The following is a 19,300-nucleotide window of genomic DNA, read 5'->3' as shown; positions in this document are numbered from 1 at the left end:
CCGCTGAATTGTATTGAAGCTTCCGAACTCCCAGAAACCATTCTGATGAAACAGAAACTTCCCAAAAGATAGTTGAACTGTTTCTATTGAGGTGTTGGTAATATTTCCAATTAAAGAGCTCAATCCTTACACGTGGTAGATGATATCGCTTATTGAATTTCATATCCGCATAAAGGTTATCTCAAATTGCAGAAAGTCGAAATGAACGACCTTTGAACATCTATTCGCGCGTTAACACCAACTTCCAACGAACACCAGAAACTAATTTGATCCAAAAGAGGAGACTGGATCTGTAGTGTGGAAAATATTTGGAGGAAAAAGAAAATCATCTGTTGCGTTTCTTGCAAAGGAACGTCGGGCAAATTGGAAAGATGTTCAAGGAACAGACGGCTTGAAGACGGCTTGTTCACCCCAACACAGTAGAAGTGAGATCAGTTTCATCTTCTGAAGAACTGCATTACAAAAACAGAGGAATGTTTACGTTGCTCCCACTAACGTGGACAGAAGAATGGTATATGGGTGTTTGCGTATGACGCTGTTACCTGACTGAGAAGCTGAAGGTCAAAGGGACGGCAGTTCTCTGCGGTGTCAAGGAAGGTATTTAGTCTGACGACGACTCTCTTCATTTGGCAATTCTTTAACCTGTAACGAATAAAGCGATACACATAAATCACCTGCGGGAAACAACTTCCGTGCACGTGCGATGCGGTGAGGTGAAGAGTGCTCATGCGTTGTGCGCTACTTTTAGGATCGCTTCCAACTCCATGTCGTTCGGTGCCACGACCCGATTGAAATCGCAAGGAATTGTTCTCGACCAGCAACAGAAGCGCAGCTGAACTCAGATTCTACAGAGATCTCCAGGACCACGGCATCTCGGGGATGCTTCGTGGTTCCATGGAGACTGCTTAATTTCCTCCCGAATACAGTGCATCTGGTGGATTTTCATGAGCTGAATTGAAATTTAAAATCAGTTGTTGCCTAGGACGTGCAGATTTAGAAAGGAATCAAATTACGTTTATTGAAATTTTTAATAAAATTTTAGCAAGTATCACAAAAATCACGTAAAAACGTAGTGAGTTGAATGGTTATTTTTATTTTTTTTAATGACCAGGGTTCTCTCTCTCTCTCTCTCTCTCTCTCTCTCTCTCTCTCTCTCTCTCTCTCTCTCTCTCTCTCTCTCTGTCATCAACGTCCGGCAGTAATCTGCCAGCATCCTGGGCTTTCAATTTCCTTGATAAGGTCTCTCCATGGTAGCAAGACCTTGATGAAAGCGTTCGCAGTGTTCTTCACTAATTCCATCTGTTCCTGTACAAAAATATGAAAACTAAAAATTTTTGAAGGGGTTAGCTTCCATTTTTAAAGGATTTAGATCTCTTCAAAATGTCATCCTTGATTTTGACTTCACTAATGCAGCTTTAGTTTTAAATCCATTCCGTTCCTGTCCATAGCTTTTACTAAATTCATCGCAAAGTGCAACAATATTCCGTTCAGCCAGGTGGTAGACCTGAAGATGTCGATAACTTTAAAAAAAACTCTGCCAATGTGCTTATTGCGCTGTACTTTTCGTAAGAGAAATTCATTCTCGTGGACAGCATGACTAATTAGTATAGATGGACACGTGTTTCCATTGTGGAGCAGCACAGCGCTTGAACGTAATTTCAAATAGCCGTTGAGAAGCCTCCATTATTCTTGTTTACATTTTCCTTCCAGGGCGGAGAATTTTCAAGAGATTTCGAGAGTTCCATAAACATACACCATTACAGAAGCAAAGTGAATGGAATCTTCCGTAACAAAATATGAAGAAAGCACTTTTTGTCGTTCAAGAAATAGAGATATACTAGTAGTTGAATCTTTTTGCCTACATCCCAAAGAGCTGTGCCTGTGTCTGAGATATCATGCACAAGATCAGGGAACCCTGGTTCAGAAATCAGATCACCAGTATGTTTTGCCTTCTGATGACCATAAATCTGGTCATTAGAAGGCGACGCATGTTGTTCGTCACCTCGACTAAGTGGTCTCTTGTTTTTTGTTTGTTTTGGGTTTTATTGGCGCATCAGCGACTGAGGCTTTAAAGCGCACTAAGTGGTCTGATGGATATTTGCTTCCTTATGACTGGATGTGTGCTATCTTCAGTTATACACTATCTGTAAGACTTAATTGTGTAATCACCGCATCCATTACAAAACTAACGTAATATTTTAAAAGCGTATTGAACTGCAAAATTAAAATAAAAACGAATATTCGTACTGTTCCCATTCCTTGTAAGAATGATCTTTTTTGGCGAACGTTTCTTCGTGTCGGTAGCCATTCGCTTTTCTCCCTCCCGCGACACTGGGATTCGTGGCAGAGATCCGTGCTGGAATGTGTCCTTGCAACACTCGTGCATTCTGCGTGATATATACGGTATAATGCATGTGACAGTGCGCTGGTGATGGTGGAATGAGAGTCGCGAGAACACCGTCTGAAACGACATCGGTGAAAAGGGAATTGTGGGAAGACGTGTGAGGACCATTATTCCAAGGACAGAAAGGAGTGCGAGGGATGCAGATTTGTTGTTTCAATCACCAGCATGCAATACTTGCTTGCTTTCCTTATTGAGGCTCTCCGAGAGCGAGGAAGCAACCAATAACATAAGAGAATAGTAACAACGCAATGGGCACGCTCCCCCCCATCTTTCCTTCTGATCGACTGCTAATTTCAACACAGACACCTCACAAGTCATGGGACATCCCTCTGTTTGCAGGAAATTTTAATTTTTCCTGATCTGTAAAGGTAATCATTAGTGAATTCATTTCATTTAATATCACGTGCGGAAAGTGTCTACGCATGCTTGAACAGGAATAAAACATTCCCATGTCGACAATTTTTTTTTTTTTTTTTTTATGAGAACCCCAAACACGAGAGGTATTAAACCTATAGTACTTAGTACCGTGCTTGGGTTAAATGAAAACGTGCCGAATAAACGGAGGTTCAGAAGTGAAACAAAGTCTAAAAGCAAGCAGGAAATGCTGGCTGACAGGAATCGACGTCCCTTGAAGCGGCTGGTTACCTGATCTCGCCATCGGACCAGAGTCTGAGTTCGAATCCGAGAGCAGCCACCACGGGCAAGCATGCAAGTGTTACCAACACACAAGAAAGGTGAACGCCACGAACACTCAGGAACAGATGAAACCCACAAGTACGCGATAAAAACAAATGCACTCCATGACTAGATTATTGCCCAAGCACATCGAACTGGATTTTGAAACGGTGGAAAGCGATCCTGCGGATTCATCTGCATTCTCTTCCATCTTAAGGACGTTTTTTTTTTTTTTTTTTTTTTTTTTTTGGTAGTTATTGGCGCATCGGCTTCTGTGGCCATAGTGCACCTCCCAAGGTTTTTTGCAGTACTTTGATCCAAGCCCGAGGCGGGATTCGAACCCGCGACCTTTGGGTTGCCAGGCAGGCGCTTTACCCTCTTAAGGACGTGGTCCAGAATGACGGATGAGTGGAAAATGCTTACCACCAGAGTGTACAATGAAGCTTGGTGGTGGAAATATCATGCTCTTGGGATGGTTGGATTCAACCGGGTCACACTACGGTAAAACTACGAATGCTGCATCCTACATCAGCATTTGGCATAAATAGGTATGCCTTATATCCCGGCAAGTTTTTGTAGGCGGCCCCTACACCTTCCAACGTTACAATGCTCCAAGTCATAAATCAAGGATTGTGAATGCACGGGTTGAAGAGAGAGAGAGAATAACGTTGGAGCAATGAAGTGGCCAGCACAGATCATCGACTTCAACCTCAAACGAACGTCTTTGCGATGAACTAGGTCTCAGAATTGGAGCGAGATCAAGAGGGCCTTCTTCACTGTTCTGGGGGATAATTGAAGTGGCGTAACCTTTCTACCAAGGAAGTTTTCCACGTTGAATCTGAAGCAGTTCCTTACGACCAAATGGGGTGGGGGGGGCAGAATAAAAGACGTCTTTTACAAGAGCCCCCATGACTTTCGAAAGCATATCAGAATAAAGAATAGAGAATATGGAAACAAAATGTATAAATATTAAATGTACGCAATAAATAAATATAAATAACACGGTGAGGAAGCCAGCGTTATTTGTTGCCGGGATGTAAAACGCGAGTTTAAGTTTTGAGCGATTTTCCCACCTTCTGCAGTTTCTTTGCCGATGAGCGTCGCATTAATTCTGAGGTTTTTTTTTGTATCGATGATACACAATTTGATATCGCAGTCTGTTTTTGTAGGTGTTCTGAAGGACCGTTAGTCTGTTTTACGAAATGCAAATGGGAAGTTTTAAAGTGGAAGAGCCCACTGCTTCCGACGCACATCAATTAATTCAGCGTCTGAATCGGAATTTCAACTTTAACTCCTTCCACACAACAGCGTCCACGGGGATAAACTGTAAGGACCCGTCCTTACATTAATTAATAAAAATGGTTAAATATTATGAGAATTTAACTGTAATACGAATAGTGGTTTTCTGGTAAAAACAACATGAGTTAAGTAGCACTGGAATTCAAAAATACCTTCCAGTCACTCCTTGTGTAGTTGTAGCTTGTTTGTATGGAAGTTCTTTGACGAGTCAGTGAAAGTAATATACCATGACAAATCCCCATTAAGACAGAAGCAGATGCACCATAGTAAGGGCCAAGAGTGCTTAAGCTGGCCCTCTTAAAGATTTCACGGTGAAACGCTATTAGAGGTGGGCGACGTCACCAGGTTTGCGCTCGTGAGGTCACGGGAGGAGCTGTGACGCTTCTCAGTTGATCGGAACTTCCGCCTCTCTTTCTAGATTGTTCTCGTATGTTCGAGGTCCACGGAAGTGGGGACACAAAGAGTAAAGAAGACCCGCCCACGGAAGAGGAGAGGAGACAAATGAGAACACAGGAAAAAGGATGTGCAGATCTCCTATTGGCCAGGAAGAAAATAGAGGGAATTTTGAGAGGGAGATTCTAAAAAGGTTTTCGTGGCATTCTGAAAAGGTTTTCGTGAGATTCGGAAGAAGTTTTCGGAGAAGTCGGAAGAAGTTCTCGGAGCGGTCTGGAGGATGATCTGAAGGAGTTGGAGGACGATACAAAGCAGAGCCGCAGTCTAATTTGGGTGATAGCTGCAGACCTGAGATAGATGGAAGCAGTGATAGAAATTCTGCATATCCCGACAGCCCGTAGGAATGTTCACCTGTAAACATGGAAGCCCTAGTGAGGAAGAAGGAAGAATCACACCCTGAGAATCATATAGGCAAAGCCAGTCGAATGAGTGGTCGAACCATTGACCTACTCGAAAACCCCTCTATCCACGGAAGAAGAAATGCTGACCGGTAAAGAGTATGCGACACTGATTGATTCCAGCCGTGCAGTACCCGGTAGGGAAACACCATAATCACCGAGATCCCCAAATGAGCGCCCCCGCATTCCAGTACCTGAATGACCGATATGAAAGGAAGCCGAGCAGGGAGGAAAGTTCCAGGCCAAACACGTAAGTGCTAGAGAGTTTACCGAAATAGGTGTACTTAATTTATTAAGGAGAGGACTTTAGGAGAAAAATGTGTATATTTAAGTAATGAATATATGAATAAAGGGGTAATGTATTTAAGACGGACGCAGCCTATAATTTGAAGTGAAGCTCCTCATATAAATGCTTGCTGGAAGGAGAGGGTATAATAGACAACTGAGAATTGTTTTTTAAAGTTGGGAAAGGTTTTTATAATATGTATGAAATTGAAGGTTGAAATTTCAATTTATTATGAGTTGATTTGTGGAGAGTATTTCTGATTTGAGTAGGGGCTCATTAATAAGTGATATATAAAGGTATAGAGGATTAACTGTTCTGAAGGGTAATGTTAAATTGAATTGATTAATATCTCCTGTTGACCTGATTGCAGAAAGGGTGTCTGATTGAATAAATGCAATTTTCTTACAAATTGAGACACGAACTCTGAAGGTTTTTGTGAGCCAGTTCATTGGCAGGTAGTTGTTGGTTTATTATACAGACTGTTCAGGAGAAGAGTGGGAAGAATCTATGTAAAGTGTATGACACGACCTATTGAAGTCCCTGTAAAGAACATGAAGAGACACCATGTCATAATGAATAATAATGTGTATTAGAGTAGGATATCTGATGATGAAACAATTGAGTTTGAACAAGATATTTACACATATAAAGGTTAATGAATTAACAAGTCACCAGCCAAATATAGTTTGACCAAATACTATTGCTAATTTCTGTGTGATATGTTAATAAACATTGCTTTATTTTACATTCATGTGTTAGAGTCTGTCATTCCGAAACTCAGCCAATCCGGTAGAAAAATACCTAAAATAATTGGGGTCCCCTTTGGGTCTGGTAATCTTCTGAGAACAAACAAGTCAGATGCTAAGTGGGAGGATTGGACTACGGGGATATACATATAAAAAAGGGGATAAATTATAATAATTAAAATATAAAGAAAATTAGGGCAACCAAGAAAAACAATAAATACCCACACCCCCCAAAATAAAATACCAACCCCCACAAAACTGTTGGGAGGATGGAATGATACACCTTTCGGTAGTTGCGTGATTATTATTTTTATTTATTTTCTGTAGTGAGATTAAAAGGTTCGAAGCATTCTTATTCCACTGCAATTCCTTTTCTAATTCGACAAAGCCCTTCGTGTGTAGAACCTCCTTACACATGCGATTCATCCGCCAGCAACTTGTAATCGCGCTGCCCAGCGCGATAACAAAATTGTGATAGCACAATGAATTGGTTGCTCCCGTCTCGCGAGTTTCACATTCGTTCTTAAGCTGGAAAGAAACCAGATGAGAATTCCGACAATAACTCGAGGAAGTTTTTCAAGGTGTGGCTGAATTGGTCGGTCCCGGGAGAGGCTTACAAACACAATATACTGACGCCTCTAAGTTGCTTTGCCATCTAAACGAGATTATTTGTAAAATCTTCGTTCATCCAACACCCTGTGTGTCAATTAGTCATTATTCAGACCATCAAATTGTATTTTCTCTTTAACTCTGGGACAAAAAACTGAAGTATTCCCAATGAAGATGAACCCGAAGTTTCTCTTCGATTAGCGCTCTCGATTCGGCGTTATCCTCGGAATTCTGATTTTGTTCCTCACGCCGAATCAAGGGGCTGCACTGTTTTGGGAGCGAAGACTGATCCGACAATGTTAAGTGTCGAGTTCGATGCAACAGAATGATCTGCCAATCATGCAGTTTTGTACTTCTGGCAGATTGTTTGCGAACATGCACGGGTGTGAGGAGTCGTCTTGAGGTTCAAGGAAAGGACAGAAAGGAAAAGGACCCTCACCTGCGCCATCCTCAGCAGAAGAGCTCTCCTGTAGTCGGATCCTCGGTACACGGCAGACTCCAAATCGGGACTGGGGGGCACGTAACAGAGAGGAGTGGCGAGGGGCCTAGCGGTAGAACGTAGGATGGGAAAGGACGTAAAACTTGTCCTTCGACCTAGACGGCGATGACGTCGTGGCTGCCAGTCTTCCTCCTGGAAAAGAGGGAAAATTATGCGCAACAGTATACAGCGCGGTGCGCCACCTTTTAACAATTTTAGTCAAAGTTGCAAAAAACAATTTGCACGCTATCGAGGTTCAGTGATCTGCTCAGAAAGTATTCTTCGAGCGAACTTTACTGCACTTTTGGACGTATTCACAATCGGTGTAGAAAAGTAGATCGCGTCCTGATAAATTTAGCATTCGTTTTGTAATTTGCTGATCTTATCTGTAAATTATGTTTTGTACAACCTTAGCTTTGTTATACACTTTGGGCGAATGCCTGTTGTGTATATTATAAGTTAAAAAAAATAATAAAATAAAAAATAAAATTTTAAAGCGCACGATTAATGTTCGTTTAATTTCTCCGAAAATGGTCGTTAATTGGGAAACCCCGCCTTACCTCTATCTGTTTATTCGAAAAATGAAAATAAACTTTTTTTTTTTTACACCCGTTTATAACAAAACTCTTAGGAATTCAGTTGGATGCTTTCTTAAGAATGCCAGGAAGAAAGCTGATGAGGGTGTCTGCCTTTTGTACGACTCTCTCTAGACCTGATCATACGGACTGGTAGTGTTCTCCTTCAAAATGAACAAAACCCGCACCTCGTTTTATTCACCAAAGGGACCTCACAGAATTCAGTTTCAGCTTGTGTAGTTCACGTAACTTTTAAAGAATATTTTTGCGCATGAACAAGTTGCGCGAGGTCATCGGGAATCGCCGAAGCTCAGCTGCCATCTGGATCGGGGAAACGGGTAATGAAGGAACAGGGCTCGCCGCGTGCAAATCTATCGGCGAAAATTTTAATTATCGGGAATCACAAACACGAAGGAAGTTGACAAACAGCCCAAACTAACCTCTGCGGGGAAGTAAACCCCGTCGGTCGCCGACTTCCGCCTTTGGAGTTCCGTAATGAGCTCGGAGAAAACTTCTTTCAGTTCTTCGGCCCGCAGCGTGAGAACTTCTTGATATGCTGACAGTTCCCGAAACTCCGGCACCAATGGTTGGCCCAGAAGAGATGCCGATTCCAGTTTCTTCCTGATCTCGTACATCTCGTCCTGAACAGCGTGCAGCTTCCTCTGGATCTGAAATGAAAGAAGGAGCAGTCCATTTCTTTGCATTTTTTTACGCGCATTCCCAGTTACATTCTAAGCACAAATACAAAATAAACAGCGCGCGGTAATATAAAATCAATCATAAAATCGACGCTAAAAACTCAGCAATCAAACAAAAATCGAAGGTTGAGCAGCACTCGAAGTATTACAGAGAGACAGATCTACGAATGAATCTCTGCTCAAATCATCTAAAAAAGAACATTTGAAGACTGCGTTCACCATGGCCCGGTACTGAGTGCAGGTAGTCCCAGTGGTATGCACCCTTTACCATTCCGCTTTCGCCTGCACCGACTAACTCAGCCCCGTTGTGAAAAAGGCCCATAAAAATTCCTCCCGTCATAAAAGTGTCTCGCATTCGGGTCTTTTCCACCCAGTGTGGGGAGGTCTCCGATTCTACCAACGAGGATAAAGTGCAAGAAATTAAAGAGAGATTGAGCTCTACAAGGGTTCAAGCGCTTATTTGCTACTAATTTCCATTTCTTGATTTAGCCACGCACCGTGCCGCTAAAAGAACATTTATTAAAATATTCTTAAATATATTTAAGGGTGGCCGCTCCCCGGTGTGTTCTCCAGTGCGAGAGATTGATTCGCTGTCTCGAACTTCCCGATCGAACCTCCTCGAATTTAAAACTAAGCACATTTCGTAAAAAGAATCGAGGTCGAACTTCCACAAACACGGTTTCGAGCCACTGAACGATATTTCGGAAGATAACATTAATCTCCGCGCGTGTTTCGAAAAACAAAAAAACAATATCGGCCTTCTGGGGTGTTTGTATTTGTTCTTTCAATAACAACGAATGAAGCGATGGAAAAGAGACACAAAAACAAATTTTGAAGAAGAAAAACATGATAGGCAGCGATTTTAATCTCTCACAATGAAAACTAGCTGTAACGAGATATAACGGACGTTATCGACTCCCTTATCTCCCCCCCCCCCTTCTTAGAAACGAGCAAACACGGCTCCCACGCACGAAGTTCGTCAACCGTCTTTCAGGGCGACTCGGTCGAAAATAATGAGATAACGCAGTATTCATCCGCAAAATGACCTCGGCACGCTTTCGCTCTATCTCAAGCAACGGAAAGCGCTTTTGCTAAGAGAACCCCCTTTCGCCACCCACGCACGCACACAGATTGTTTGTGCGGATCAGAAATAAAGTACGCAATCATCCGTTGTCCTGTCGAAGATCTCGTGACATTCGTAGGTACGGACAAAACCTGCATTTTGTTTTCAAAGAAATTAATTTTTTTGTACAAATATTAACCCGGGTCCAGCCAGTTTTTACGACAACTTATTTTACAAGACTACAGTTTGCAGACGTGTCTGCGTAGCCAAATTATAAAACACGTAATCAATAAGTAACCTACTCGCAAATTCAGAGGGGGACATGGCATTTCATTAAGTCGTGTTTCAATAGGAAACAGCTGTGTCTAGTCGTAGGTATTCAGGATCCTAGGTGTTCTTGGCTCTATAATTAGTAGGTCATATAAAAGGTAAGAAGTGAACCCAATCAGTTCGTTGTACAAGGTCCCAAGCAGAGGAACTGATTAGTCACACAATCTCATAACATGCAAGTTGAAGGATCACTATCACTAATGCAAAGTATGAAGAACTGATGAGAACAACAACGAGGTGCAAGATAAATGAGTCCAGTCCATATGTGAATCCCATCCGATCGAGTCCCCAACTTTGCAGTCATAGCTATTGTTGTTGTCGTAGTTATGGTAGGGGTTTGATGGCACATAACCTGCTTCGGCCATATGTACTCTTCAGGCAGCACGAACACAATTTACCAACAGAGACTTTGAACAATATGTACATATAGCACGCGATGCAACCCCACTGAACCACAGCCATCCTACAGAAGCAGGCTCTGTAGGATGGCAGTGCGTTAGCCCGCCTTGGGCGCTATAATGACTGCTTCATTTCGTCTGCTAATCTGTGGTATAAAACTGGTGTTTACTATGTTCATCTCCTCCTTTGAAGCATTAGCGAGCAATGACGAAGAGAATCTTGATCTTGCCCTAAATCTCTTCCGATTTGCCACAAAGATGTTTCCAGTTAGGTCGAGGTCGGCGCTCTGTGCTGGACACTGTAATGTTCCCATGTTATTCTTTTCGCACCAATTCACAATCGTTCCTTGTTTTCTGAAATGGAGCGTTGCCGCTTTGAAAGGTGCAAGGGGACTACTTCCATGGCATAACATCCGCTACACAGAACTGTACAGAACACCCGTTCAGGACGCAGCATTCGTGGGGTTCATTCGCTAAAACCAGCGTACATAGTCCACAATACAAGAGATGCCCCTCCCACATTATGACACTTTTGCCGCTCGTGGACAGTGCAGTGGTTATAGTCACCGGTCTCCTATCGGTGAAAAAGATCTCGGTTACAGTCCCTTAAATGAAACTAACAATTTTATGGGCTTTTCTGCAACGAGCTCGATTAACTAAGCCACTTAACGTGGCTTAGTTAATCGAGCTCGTGGCGAAGGTTTTATCTGCCGAATACTTCAGTTTTTCGTACAGCAAACTGATCGAAGAATACGTGCAGTTAGAAACACAGTATACTAACGCCTCATAGCCTCAGTAGCCTTGGTAGCTCTCATATTACATGGATCTCATATTATGAGATAGATGCATTGAGTTTACCAGGAGTCGTCTCTGTGTTGAATCCGTCTAAAGGAAAGAACTGTTGTTGTTGTTGTCGGGTTTTAGGAGTTCCAGCGACTAAGGCCATGTTGCTCCGTGTACACTGTCTGTAAACTGCGTGTGTTCTGAGATCGATTTTTTTGTTTTGCTGGAAGAAAAACCGAGTTTCTTGGAGAAAAAAACGTGCTACCCTCGCTTGAGACCGACTAACTCGGCCACGTTGTGAAAAAGACTCATTAAAATTCCTCCCCGTCATCGACACTGGATTCGAACTCAGGCCTTTTCCACCAGCTGTCGGGTAGACAGCAATCCTACCAACTGTGCTACCCACGACAGCATCTAAAGGAAAGAAGAGCGGTTTTAATTTGGAATATTTTCCAGAAGCGATTTCTAAGGGAATTCCCGCTCGCATGTGCACCCCTCAGCAATGCTCAATTATAACTACTCTCTGTCTCCTGTCTTTTCCTTGATCTAAAGAAGGGTGTTGCAATGAATTCCAATTTCCTCCAGTTCACGAATAGCCTTTCTTGCGAATGGTATCAGAAGTTTTTCTGAAGTTAACGTAAATAATGCCAAAATTGTTTCTCACATCCAACTGTTTAATTAACTTCGGGCAAGACATCCCCTTTACGAACTCATGCTGTGAGTCTTTAAGGATACGTCGCTATCGAGATGGTTCGAAGAAGAAGATGAGAAAGAGGCATGCGGCTAAATAAAGGGAATAAACGAAGAAGCTACAACTTGACCGCTAAGAAAGGAACAGTCGAAAAGTTATAAAAGAAAGACCCCAAGTAAGTTAGGAATAAGTTCAGTGAGAACTTTGCTCTCTTTCGGTTTGGATTCGGAATTACAGAAGTGAAATATAAATAAATTACTCGCGATGTATTTACTCAATAATGAATACTGAAGTTTTTAACGTGCTTTAAAATGTATTTAATTTTACAAATGTAACAACGCCGGTAACTTCAAATATTAAAAAAATTACGTAATCGATTAAACGATTACAAAAGAAATGAAATTAAGATCATAGGGACTGGAAATGAATTCAATAAATGGACTAAAGAGAGATGTTATGGTTGCTGGTGCCCAACACCAGCTACCTCCACAAAATCTACGAAGAAGATTGTGTCATCCTAAAAGGATATCTCGATGTAAATATTTTCAAAACATTGCCATTAGAATAAAACTTAAGTGCTCACTTTGCAGACATCGTTTTGATTTCGTTTCATTAAGCGATTATTTTATTCATAAAAACCTTTAAGTGAAATAAAAGGATCGTACATTTTAATTTAAAATATTCAATAAACGGAAGATCAGATTATCTTTCCCATCTTCAGTTCGATCTTGAGAAAAAAAAATTATTATTTCTGTAATTAAAAACTGGAGTTTAATAAGAGATCTATTGAAAAAGTACATCTCCATTACTGATTTTATTCAGTCCAAGTTCCGTTCTTCTTTTCTGGACGTAATTTAAGCCGTTTTTCTAGTTGACCTGGGTTATACTTCTTGTATTTGCTGTTCCTCTTCTAATTCTAGTTCGGTTGTGTACTTATTCCTTATTTTCTGTAGATGCTTGCTCACATCCTGCTTCATTTTTTCCAATATTGTAGGAGCCATCAGGTTCTTCATATCGATGGTTCGTCAGTGGCTTGCTCTTCTCTGTTCCATGACCTCAATAGTGGTGAACCGTCCCCTCCCCCCACATCGGCTAGAAAAGACCCGGGTTCGGATTCCGTTGATGACGGGAGGAATTTTTATGGGTTTTTTCACAACGTGTTTGAGTTAGTCGGGTTTAGGCGAGGATAGCGTGGTTTTTTTCTTCCGGAAAATCGGGGTTTTTCGTCCAGAAAACTGAAAATCGACCTCAGAACACACGCAGTTTACTGAGAAAATAAATGGAGCAATATGCCCTTAGTCGCTGATGCTCCTAAAACCCAACAACAGTCGTGAGTGGTCACTAGCGCAGTTGCAGAGGAAGCACTTCCAGCTGTCTTGGCTGGGTGGTCTTGTCCTTCCCTCGTGTTAGCCATACTGGGGACAGCGCCACTCGCTGAACTATCTACCCCGGGACACTATCTGCGACTTTTCGATCCGACCCGTCTGCCTAAGGCCTGAACTTTATCGTGCGTCACACTCGATGCAGGATGTTCGCTGTTTCTACTTCTCATCTTCATCCACCTAAGAAGATGAACCTGTTTAGCTTTGGCTCTTTGCATCCGGTGGTGTGCGGTAATTATTGGGAGAATTCCATTCTTCCTCAGTCATCACTTCTACCTTGGAAAAGGCAGGCCTGATGAAGCGGCTTTACGGTTTTTTTTTTTTTGGTTTTTTTTTTCCGTGGCGAATTCAACCTCAGGTCCATCACATTTGTGGTTCGGCGTCAATAACCACCGGGCAATAACCTCCTATAATCTTAGAACGCCCTGTTGGCCCAGTGGATATAGCTTCCGTTACCATCAAAGGGGAGGGACGTCTCCGTTCATGCTACTGCATCATCATTGGTTGATTACTGAGAAGTTCATTTATTTACAATTAACCTAATTCTAAATAAAATTTTTAAAAATCTGGTTTCTCTACATTTGAAATAATGTAAATAAATTAACACGGTAAACAAAATAAAATATTATTTTATTTTAAAATAAAGTAAATTGATAAATTTATTTTATTTAGAGAATTTATTTCAATTGAAATTAAATTTTATTTAAATTTATTTTATTCACGAAATATAAATATTCTGATCTTCCTCTCTCTTACCACGAAGGATGGAAGGAAGCCGCCGTAGACATTGTACTTATCACAGTGCGAAAATGCATTGTTATTTGAAGAAATTCAATCCCTGCCAGTTTTATTTCATGTTTTGCAATAAAGCTTATCCTTGTGTAAGGTGACAAAGAGAGAGAGAGAGAGAGAGAGAGAGAGAGAGAGAGAGAGAGAGAGAGAGAGAGAACTAAGGCAATGAAAGGAAAATCCTTACCTCTGGGAGGGAGGGCTTCAGGATTTCTTCCCTTCTTCGTTCGGCAGTGAAGCTGCTCTTCCGCCTCGTTTCTCCGGGGATCCGCCTTTTGGACAGGAGGTCCGACAATCTGTCGATCTGCAAGGGAACGGAGCAGTTACTGGAATAATTCCAATGCATCACCCTTGGAAAACATTTCCCCCCCCCCCACACACACACACGTGTCCTCTGGATCCCGCGCTTTTCCAGTTTGTGTTGCAAAATGCGACATTTCGAACTTACTGCAATAGGAAAAGGGTGAGAATCGTCTTGGAAAGCCTACTCTACTAAGCCTCCCCCCTCTTCACAGGCGGCTTCATTTCTGGTCATTATTCCTCCTTTATTGTAGTTCGTCCTCGGTCCACTTCCACCATATTAAAAGTATACAGGAGAGGCTGCTCTACAGGGATGGGATACACTTAAATAGAAAGGGCGCAAGAATATTTGCCGACGCTATCGAGGCAGAGTTAGGTGGGTCGGAAAACTGTTCGCTTGGTGGGATACACAGACTAAAAGATTGGCAGTAGCCTCAGGCAGAGGTGAAAGTGATTCTTGCACTGCTCCTGTAAGATTGAGCAGCAGCCTGGAAAACAAGATGCTGGGGGTTTCAGTCGGAGTCATTCATGAAACAACTAAATACAGGAGCTGCGTTAAGGTAACTAAGAGTAAAAACAGGTCAATGTACACCAATGCTAGAAATATAGTAACTACATTTGATGAATTTGAAGTGCTGGTCAAGACATCAAAGGCAGATATTGTTGGGACATCAGAGACGTGGTGTCACGCAGATATAAGGAATGCAGAACTGGAATTTCGGGAGTACAATGTGTACAGGAGGGATAGACAGGATTGGAAGGGAAGGGGGGTTATGCTATTAGTTAAGAAACACATAAAATCCAAGGAAGTGAAGCCAGTGGACATCGCTGGACAGTGCAGTGTCGAGTCAGTTTGGTGTGACATGAGTTTGGTGTGACATGGTGTGAAATTGAGAGTAGGAGTGTGCTATAGGCCTAAAGACTCTGATGAGTATAATAAGAAACTGTACAGGGAAATAGAGTGGGCCAGTAAATCAGAGAGTCTTATAATGGGGGATTTTAATTTCCCAGATATTGACTGGAATTTGTGGGTTGGTCACTCACACACTAGCAAGGCTTTTGTGGATTTATTGGATGATTGTTTTCTACATCAGCATGTTCGAGAGGCAACTAGAGGCAGTAATACTCTTGATCTGATTATCAGTAGTGATTCTTCGTGCATTAAGAATCTGCAGATAAAGGAACCACTAGGTCGCAATGGAGGGTTTTTGCTTTCGTAAAGGTGACTACAGAGGTCTCAGACAGTTTTTAAATTCTGTACAGTGGGATCAACTGATGATGTTATCAACGTTGAATGAGGCTTCAGGGACTTAATCTTGGAGGCTACTAGGCTTTTCATCATACCAACTTAGAAATATTGTTCAAGATTTAGGATTAAACGGATATCAGATGAACTAATTAGACATGTTGCAGAGAAGAAAAATGCATGGGATGCGTATAAATTAGCAGGTGACACAGAAGCCTATGGCAGATATAAACTAGTCTGTAATCGGGTCACAAAGGACTTTAGGCAAGAAACGGCAGATTATGAGAAATCTTTGGAAAAGGATGCTAAGAAAAACAGCAAAGACATCTTTAGTCATATAAACTCTAAAATTAAGAAGATAAATCAGCTTGGTCCACTTGATAAGAACGGTTCGATTGATGATGATCCTGCTCAGATAACTGACGAACTGAACGAGTATTTTGCATCTATGTATAAATATAGTGCAAATGCAACAGGAATACATAGCTATATCTGAATAAATCAGATTATTAATAAAACGGCATCGTTTTAAGTTATATCGTATTGTGAATACCTTCACAACGAGTTGCCATGATATTGCACTACTTCGAATAAGTAACGCTTCACCTAAGGAGAAGACTAATGTTACTTATTCTCAGATGGATACCACCACCCAGACGGCACCGTTTCAGGGCTATTTGGCCCTTCTTCGGTGGGTGGGTAGGTACCCGAGTGATGCAATGATGGCAAAACAGTTATGAAGTATAACTCCACAATATGAGAGATGCCTGATGGTGTATCATGTATTTAGACTCAAGCGTTTAGGGCATAAGCCTCAAGCTATGAAGGAGTCTAGACTATGTATAAATATAGTGCAAATGCATCAGGAATACATAGCTATATCTGAATAAATCAGATTATTAATAAAACGGCATCGTTTTAAGTTATATCTCATATTGTGAATACCTTCACAACGAGTTGCCATGATATTGCACTACTTCGAATAAGTAACGCTTCACCTAAGGAGAAGACTAATGTTACTTATTCTCAGATGGATGGTGGTATCCATCACAACGAGTTGCCATGATATTGCACTACTTCGAATAAGTAACGCTTCACCTAAGGAGAAGACTAATGTTACTTATTCTCAGATGGATGGTGGTATCCATCTGAGAATAAGTAACATTAGTCTTCTCCTTAGGTGAAGCGTTACTTATTCGAAGTAGTGCAATATCATGGCAACTCGTTGTGAAAGTATTCACAATATGAGATATAACTTAAAACGATGCCGTTTTATTAATAATCTGATTTATTCAGATATAGCTATGTATTCCTGATGCATTTGCACTATATTTATACATAGTCTAGACTCCTTCATAGCTTGAGGCTTATGCCCTAAACGCTTGAGTATTTTGCATCTACATTCACGCATGGGGAATTCTGCAGGGAAGTGGATGACAGAAGATTATTAAACTCTTCCAGGGTGCTTAATGATTTTATAATAACTGAGAGCAAAGTGGGGGAGAAATTGTTAAAGTTAAATATAAGGAAGGCACCTGGGGGGGGGGGATGGGAATTATCCAGTTATATTAAAGGAGGCGGAAAAGGAAGTAACCGAACCATTATCCATAATTATGAAGGCTTCCTTAGATTCACGGGAGGTCCCCACGTACTGGAGAAGTGAAAACCGATCCCCAATTCACAAAAGGAATCAAAGGGTGACAGCAGTAACTACAGACCTGTTAGTTTAACTTGTGTTCCAAGGAAAATAATGGAGCCGCTAGTTAAAGAAGCATTGCAGGATCATCTAGACAAGACTCCAGTATTAATTCAGAAACATCATGGGTTCTTAAGGGGAAGTCTTGACTAACCAATATGATTGGACATTATAATGTGGGTAAAAAGGAACTGGAGGCAAAAAATAAGTTTGATATCATACACTTGTATTTCAGGAAAGCTTTTGATACTATTGCACATGGAAGACTGCTGAACAAATTGGAGCAGTGTGGCACTGGAGGTAAATTGTGCTATGGATAAAGGGATGGTTGGGTGGGAGAAGACAGAGAGTGGTAATCAATGGACACTGCTCTTCGTGGACTAATGTTATTAGTGGAGTCCCCCAGGTTCAGTGTTGGGTCCATTATTGTTTTCTGTATTCATTAATGATGATATTGATGATGGTATATCAAGCTTAATGTCAAAGTTTGTAGATGATACAAAGTTGGCAGGGTTGTTAATGACAGTAAGAGCGGTATGTTACTGCAACATTGAAAAATGCAAAGTGCTGCACATGGGTAGAATTAACCCCAGAGAAACGTAACAACTATATGAGACTACGTTCAAGATAGTAGAGAACGAAAAAGATCCCGGGGTAATTGTGTAGTCAGATATGAAGTTTCCTGAGCAGTGCAGACAGGGTTCTGGAGCAGGATACGGAGTGTTGTCAATGATATGCAAGAATTTTGCTAGCAGGAATAAAGTGGTGATTGTCCCCTTGTATAAGACGATGGTCGGGCCACGCATTGAGTACTACGTATAGGTCTGGATGCCTCATTTTAGGACGAGTACAGAAAAGGGCAATGAGATTGGTGAATGGAACAAAGGGTTGCTTTTACGAAGAAAGGCGGCTTAAATCCTGCAAATTGCAGTGTCCGGAGACTAGGCACCTGCGAGGTGATCTGATCGAGGTGTATAAGGCTTTGAATGGCTTCAGTAGGCTCAATGCTGATAGGATTTTTCCTCTTGCTCAGATTACGAACCCGAGAGGGCATAAATTCAAATTGAGGAACGACAGTTGTAAATACACTGGTGTTCAAAACTAGGAATTTCACATTTCTAACCCTTTTTGGCGATGGTATGTAACATTAATGACTAGCATCACAAATAGAAATATAAACAAAAGATATTTATTAATAGTTAAGATAAAGCTAAGTAATATTTGTCAGGTGCTCTCAAAATATTCCAAATGAGCATTTGCAACTCTTTATACGACAGTTTTGGTAAACACGAAAATTATGGCTGAAATGTTATCAGAATTTGCTTCAGTTTATCATTTTAAATGGAAAACAAATTGAAAAGTTCAACCATTTTTTCACCTGCAACAAATGTAAACACATTACTGTCGAACCTCTAATGCAGAAATAAAGCAAAATAACTACAGAAGTGCCTACTTGCACTTTTTACCCCCTGATGACAAGAAGCAGAGTCGTCCTGAAAGATGCAGTTACTTGGCAGGTTGAAATGATCTCTAATGCTTTTTTTTTCGTTATTAACAAAAACAACAAACGGCCCTAGCCAGAAACTGGCAAATCCGCTATGTACATACATAGATATATATATATATATATACAATGATATATATATGATACATATAATGATACAATATATAATGATACATACAATGATATAATCGTGTTAATTACAATGTTATAAGTATAATGAACATGTAACATGTTCACACAGCAAATCACATCACTCAACTAATCAGAAGTATAAATTTTGGCACAGGAACCACAAGACAGCAGGCAGTCTTTTTCTGTCTTAGGAAGAACGAAAACCGCATCCACTGGATGTAGTGCTATACCAGTGGGTGTTAGCTAATTCTGTGTCCACAGCTGCCCAAACTGGGGTACCAGCTAAAAAAAAGGAGATGGCAGATGATATCAGTTTTAAGAAATATCGATAGACATTGCAGGTGTTGGGTTGGTTCCTTGTTGTT

At 41.2% G+C, this 19,300-nt stretch overlaps 1 protein-coding gene across 2 annotated transcripts in view; it reads right to left on the bottom strand.

The window, feature by feature from the left end:
• The window catches only part of LOC150083786 (uncharacterized), a 61,866-nt gene that overhangs the window by 10,297 nt on the left and 32,269 nt on the right, over window positions 1–19,300 (bottom strand). Inside the window, exons 3-6 of one of the 2 annotated variants that reach the window (XM_090375790.1) lie at window positions 14,245–14,361; window positions 8,364–8,591; window positions 7,310–7,501; window positions 488–642 (exon numbers count right to left, since the gene is read on the bottom strand). In XM_090375790.1, coding sequence (XP_090231916.1) covers window positions 589–642; window positions 7,310–7,501; window positions 8,364–8,591; window positions 14,245–14,361 — 591 coding nt within the window. In that variant the 3' untranslated portion in view covers window positions 488–588. Of the gene's footprint in view, window positions 1–487; window positions 643–7,309; window positions 7,502–8,363; window positions 8,592–14,244; window positions 14,362–19,300 lie in introns of those variants that run through there. The other variant, XM_090375789.1, reaches the window with a different exon arrangement.

Source organism: Mastigoproctus giganteus, chromosome 6, assembly GCF_048544385.1.
Source record: "Mastigoproctus giganteus isolate SK-2022 chromosome 6, ASM4854438v1, whole genome shotgun sequence".
Lineage (NCBI taxonomy): Eukaryota > Metazoa > Arthropoda > Arachnida > Uropygi > Thelyphonidae > Mastigoproctus > Mastigoproctus giganteus.
The sequence above is the reverse complement of the archived record's forward strand: the minus strand, read 5'-3'. Positions and strand labels throughout refer to the sequence as shown.